The sequence below is a fragment of the Gossypium raimondii genome, chromosome 3 (assembly GCF_025698545.1).
Source record: "Gossypium raimondii isolate GPD5lz chromosome 3, ASM2569854v1, whole genome shotgun sequence".
Lineage (NCBI taxonomy): Eukaryota > Viridiplantae > Streptophyta > Magnoliopsida > Malvales > Malvaceae > Gossypium > Gossypium raimondii.
The window spans coordinates 6,489,882-6,495,628 of NC_068567.1; the positions used below are offsets into that span (position 1 = coordinate 6,489,882).

The 5,747-nt window shown below is 33.0% G+C and overlaps 1 protein-coding gene across 1 annotated transcript; it reads right to left on the reverse strand.

Moving 5' to 3' along the window:
• Positions 1–3,003: 3,003 nt before the first annotated feature.
• On the reverse strand, positions 3,004–4,900 carry LOC105796846 (protein DETOXIFICATION 55). Its single transcript, XM_012626675.2, has 2 exons — positions 4,655–4,900; positions 3,004–4,572 (listed from the first exon to the last, which is right to left on the reverse strand). Exons 1-2 carry the CDS (start codon positions 4,700–4,702, stop codon positions 3,088–3,090), a joined length of 1,533 nt encoding a protein of 510 aa, XP_012482129.2. The 5' UTR covers positions 4,703–4,900; the 3' UTR covers positions 3,004–3,087.
• Between the last annotated feature and the right edge of the window lie 847 nt (positions 4,901–5,747).

Here is a 5,747-nt window from a genome sequence, read left to right on the forward strand (position 1 = left end):
TCACGTGTCACCGTTCTATTAGTCGTCAATGCCATGTTAGCATATTTTAACAATGTTAGTCAAGTACCTAAAAAAATTATCAAATTGGCTTACGGTTTTCAAGTGTAAATACTAGTTAGATAAAAAAAAAAAAAGTTTAGATATCAAATAAGTATAAATTGTCAAGTTTAGATACTTCCATATATATTAACCCAAAATTAAAACCAATACATAATAAATAAAAATGTCTAGTATATATAAAACACTATAAACAATCAATATTTTAAAAATTGTATCAGTAATCGAATCGATCAAATCATCAGTTTTTAATTTGATCTATTTGACCACTGGTCCAATAATAAATAAACGTGTTCAACCGGATTAACCACCATTTTCCTCGATATTCGATCTTTTATTGATTTCGAACAATTTACTCAAAAACCAATCTAATCTTTTTATCGGAATTGATATATCAATTAATTCTTATACCACCTTTGACGTTGATACGAAGATGAAGTATGGGCCTGAAATTTAATAATAAGCCCGAGCCCGGCCCGATTTTTAATAAACACAAAAAAATATTTTAAAAATAAAAATATAAAAATAAAAATATTTTTAAAGTATTTTAAAATTAAAAAATAAAAATAAAAAAATATATTTATTATATTAAAAAGTTGAGCCCGAGCCCGGCCCATTTTTTAAACGGGCCTCGTTTTTTTGCCCAAGCCCATATTTTTACCCGAACCCTCCCATATTTCGGGCGGGGCTGTCGGGCCGGGCCGGGCCATCCGGCCCATGGACAGGTCTAAGATGAACCCACTTAAGACCACTTTTTAATCTTTCAAAGTCTTTTTGTTTCCCGTTACTAAATACAGTAATTTACAGTGTTACAATTTAGTTTCCTGAAGAGGAAGAAGTGTTAAGTGTCATTTTCAGAGATGCCATGTACAAAACGTAACCCTTCCATGCAACTTGCAAGCTGGCAAAGCCAATTTGAACATGCTAACTCTTTATTATTTGCATAATTGACCACATGGATTTAAGAATTTACATCTGAATTTTATTAATTATGTAAATGATAAAAATGGCATATATTTATAAATAAATTAGCTGAAATTTAATACATAATATATTAGAAATTTATAAATATATAAATTTATTAATCCAAAATATTTTAAGAATTTCAAATCCATTACTCAATTAAAGATATGCAATGAAAAATATATAAAAAGCTTATAATATTCTGAAAAATATATAATAGTTTATAATATATAATATATAAATTATTATATATAAAAGAACTAAAAGCATTTCTATAGTGAATCTAGATAAAGGTTATCCAGATGCATTTGAATCTAGACAATTATTTATCTAAGTTCATTCTTCATCTATTTTTTATATTTTTCTATTATTTATATATTTTATATATTTTAATTTCAAATTAATATAAATAACTTGATATTTTATAAATAAATAAAAACATACAAACTTATCAAAAAACAAATCTAGAATGACTCTAGACATATGGTTGTCTAATTTCGTATATATCCGGACAACTATCCAAATTTATTCTTGATGTGAAAAAAAATATAATCTTTTATTAACTTATATATTTTTAAAGTTTTAAAATTTCTCTCCATGTGACATACGAGAGGCTGCCATATGTCATCACTAGATTGGCTATCAATGCCACGCCAGTGTGTGAACCTACCAACCTATATCAAAAAAACAATTAATGTGCTAACTAGATACTTTTGAATAAGTTCAGGGGCAAACTGCATATTAACTAAAAGCAGTCAGTACCGCACCAGTGAGTGTACCGTCTTTGTCTTCATACTGGTACGTACCGATACTGGCATATTTTGATGAACCATTTTAAGATTATCAGTTTTTTAAAATATTTTTTATACACACACATATATATATTTATAGTCTCATATTTAGTTTGTTGATAAATTATATGTACATGCAAATATATTTCAATTACATCCATATAAATATATTTATACGTAAATATAAGTTTTAAAATTATTAATTAGGTTCAATAATTTAATTTAATAGTTTTAAATTTTAATTATAATGGTAGAAAAATTAAAATGGTTAAGAAAAAAAATTAAAAATTAATTTAAAATATCAAAATTTTGTACCAACCAGTATAGACCGGTACAAGTCGATATTGATGAAGACGGGATGAAACACATTGAAATAGCCGAAATGTATCGAAATTTTGACAGAACGAAATATAAACCACTTGGTATTGATTTAGAATCAACCGATACGACTGGTACCAGTATGTTACCCACCACTATCATGTATTAACCCCAACAACAAATACTTGTGAAGCTTAGCGTTATTGCTTTCAATTGAAAAATGTTTTCTAGTTAATCGAGAATGGTTGAAACTTGAGCTTTTTTCTACTCTTTTTTAAACCTAAAACCTAAGCTATTTAAATCTTGCAGCTGAGTTAGGTTCCAATTGGATTTAAGCAATATAGTAGAATGAGGTAGTCAGTCAATCTATGTTTAAATTTAAAAATAGGAAAAAATAATTTGGGAGGTGAGGCCCCTATCCTCAATGTCCCTAAGTATGCTTCAATCAATGTGTATGGAATCTGTATTTTTGTTTGAATGAACTAAATTAAACTCTGATTTTTTTTGGGGGGGCTAATTTTTGTTTGTTTAGGTATCATTATATTCTTCCTTAATTTTCCATTGGACCATTCATACTATAATTTAATTAATTTACATAATTTGCAGATCAAAAGTAGTGTAAATATTGATGTCTAAGTTCTTCTTGCTGATATATATATATGTGTGTCAGACAAGACAGGGGAATTCCCTTCCAGCTAGTTAGGTGGTTTGGATATATATATATATATGTCATATTTATATGATTATAGATGTAATGAATGTTATTAAAATAAATAAATAAAGTGATTTACAAAGCTAATTGGTGTAAAATTCATGGACAAAGATTAGTGGGGACAATAAGAAAAAAGACAAAACAAACAGGGTACATATGTAGTGAAGGCAAAAAGTGTAGTTTGAATTTGTCCTATTAAATGGACGTATTTTAATGTTTTTTTTCTTTTAAATATAACATTTTTGCTCATTTTTGAGAATCCAAATCTTTGAGAAATGGAACAACCCCTTCTTCACTTTTGATGGTTAGGGTTTGGTCTCCATGTGCAAAATGGTCACTTTTGCTGCCCACCAAGTCATTTGCCTTCAATGATTCTTTCTCCCAATCTGTCTTGAAAATCACTGTTAACATGGAGACCACACATGCAACCTGAGCTGCTAATAGCCCATAACAGAGCCCCACGAACCCTACTCCCCATACAAAGCCTAGTACTATAGCCAATGGTGCACCCACCATGTAAAAGGAGTAAAAATTTATGGTTGCACCAATCCCTGGCCTAGCACTCCCTCTTAGGATCCCACAACTTGTGGTTTGTGGACAATTGGCTAGCTCACATAGTCCAATAATGGGTAATACAATCATGGTTAGCTCAATAACCTCATTATCCTTTGTGAAAACTCTTCCCCATGCTTGTCTTCCCACTATGGTCCCTATTAGTCCAAAAAATGAGGTCACTAAGGATAGGCCTATGGCTACTATAGCAGCCAATTTTGCCCTGGTTGGCCTCCCTGCTCCTAGCTCGTTGCCGACTCGGGTCGAGGCTGATGCACTGAGTGCCGTTGGCAATGTGTACATCAGAGAAGTTGTTTGTATCACGATAGCCGATGTTGCGAGAGCCACTCGGGGTTCGGATAAGTTCCCGGCCAGGATCGTCATGAATTCGTACCACCACCACTCTAAGCAAACAGCAATGCAGCTCGGTATTGCCAATCGAAGTAGAACTCCCCATTCCTTCTGGCCCATTAGAGCTGTTGAAGATAGAGACGGTAACGGAGGTGGAGACAATGGTGTTTGTATCGAATCCTCCGGGTCCACCAAAGTGGTTCGAGTATAGAACATGCAACAAAGTAGGAAGAAAAGAGTGTTGAAATTGGTGATGAAGGTGGAAATGGCAATCCCAGGGACACCTAATCGTAAACCGAAGGTTAAACCGATCGTGATTGGGAGATGAAAAACGGTCGAAACAAAAGCAGACCACATTAAAGGCCAACTTGTTCCTTTACTCCGCAAGTAAATACGTAAAGGGTGAAGAAGGCTGTTGGCTATAAGGTCCGGTATCGCAAACTGGCAATAAAGGCTGGCAACTTTGGTTATTTCAGGGTCTTGATTGAGGCTAAGCATGATAGGCTCAAGGTTAAACCATATCAAGCCAATAGGTATTGAAGCAAATAGTAACATAACAATTGTTCTTTGCAAAGTCAGAGATGCCACTAACAAGTTCCTTGAACCAAAAGCTTGGCCACAAAGGGATTCCATGCCAGTGGCTAGACCAGATAAGACCGAGTAGCCACTGATATTTGTGAACCCAATAGCCAGTGCCCCACCAGCAAGCTCTAAGCTACCTAGTCTGCCCATGCACACCACTAAGACCATGTTCTTCAAATAACCCACCAAGCTCATTGCTAATACTGGGAAGCCAATATCAGTTATTCTCTTTACCTCTTCCATCACCTAATGGACATAGAAACAAATCAAAGTCAGACATAGAAATGAGGAGTGTGTAAGAATGGTGAGTGTCAAAAAGACTTTTTACCTGTGGCAGTGTCGGGTACTTTTGATGAGATCCCTCTGCTTCAACCATATTTTGATTGGTGTTTTCCCGAGTGTGTTAACCAATATGGCAGCCAAAATTTACCGTGAATCAAACAAACAGTGATTAAGTGAGGTTGAAAAGTAGAACGTGATTGGGGGAAATGTGTGGGAATTGAGGGTTTTATAAGGGTCGTGGGGAGGCATGCAGTGGGGCATACTGTACATTTTATGTACACAATTGACTCCACACGTCCTCAAAATATGATCCCAGTTCTAAATTGTCATCTAAACTTCAATCTTTTAATTGAGTCTTTAAAATATTTATATCGTATCAATTAAATTTTTTTTTAGCTTAGCTAGTAATATATGTATTAAATAAAATCTCAAATCTAATGCAGAACATATTTAAAATATATTGATCAAATTATAAATATGTATTAAAAAAATTTAGATATGATGTATTAAAAAAACCAAAGAAATAATCTTCCAAAATTTATTGACATTATTTGCTTTTTTTAACATGTGATATTCAAGTTATTCATAAAATAGATGTACGTGTTTACAATTTGATTTACGTGTTCTAAATACGCACTTGTATAACGTCTCATTCAATATCTAGGTTGACAGAAAGACTTGATTGATACAATTTTGATGCTTCGATGACTCACCAATTTAGAATATAAGGTATAATTTAGATATGCTTGGTGGAATTAACCCATATAATATATGTAATTGACAGGGGCAAAGCTGTGAGGGGACGGGGATAAAACTATAAAATTTGAGAGGGATTAAGTTGAACTATTAGTTTCAAATAAGGGCTAAAAATGCAATATTTCCACTTAGCTAAAAGAGCTAAAAATAAACAGTTTTTCATCTAACCAAGGGGCCAAGAACCCCCTCTATTCCCTTGATGATGGTTGAGTGTGTGTATACCAATTGGCTGTGTTTGAAAAGGTAATAAACAAAAGTGCATACTTTCCTATACTGCAATTATAGACACTCTATATATAGGAGATTGGGGAAAAAACACAAATACATTAGGCACTGAAACCTTATTTTAACCGTGCGATATTACCTCCAAGCATATTCCCAAA

What these genes read in the sequence shown, in the direction of transcription:
- LOC105796846 (XM_012626675.2), bottom strand. Translation starts at nt 4,702, where the DNA reads ATGGTTGAAGCAGAGGGATCTCATCAAAAGTACCCGACACTGCCACAG. An exon ending in AGTACCCGACACTGCCACAG is followed by an intron (nt 4,573 to 4,654) that starts GTAAAAAGTCTT and finishes TATGTCCATTAG; the next exon opens with GTGATGGAAGAGGTAAAGAG.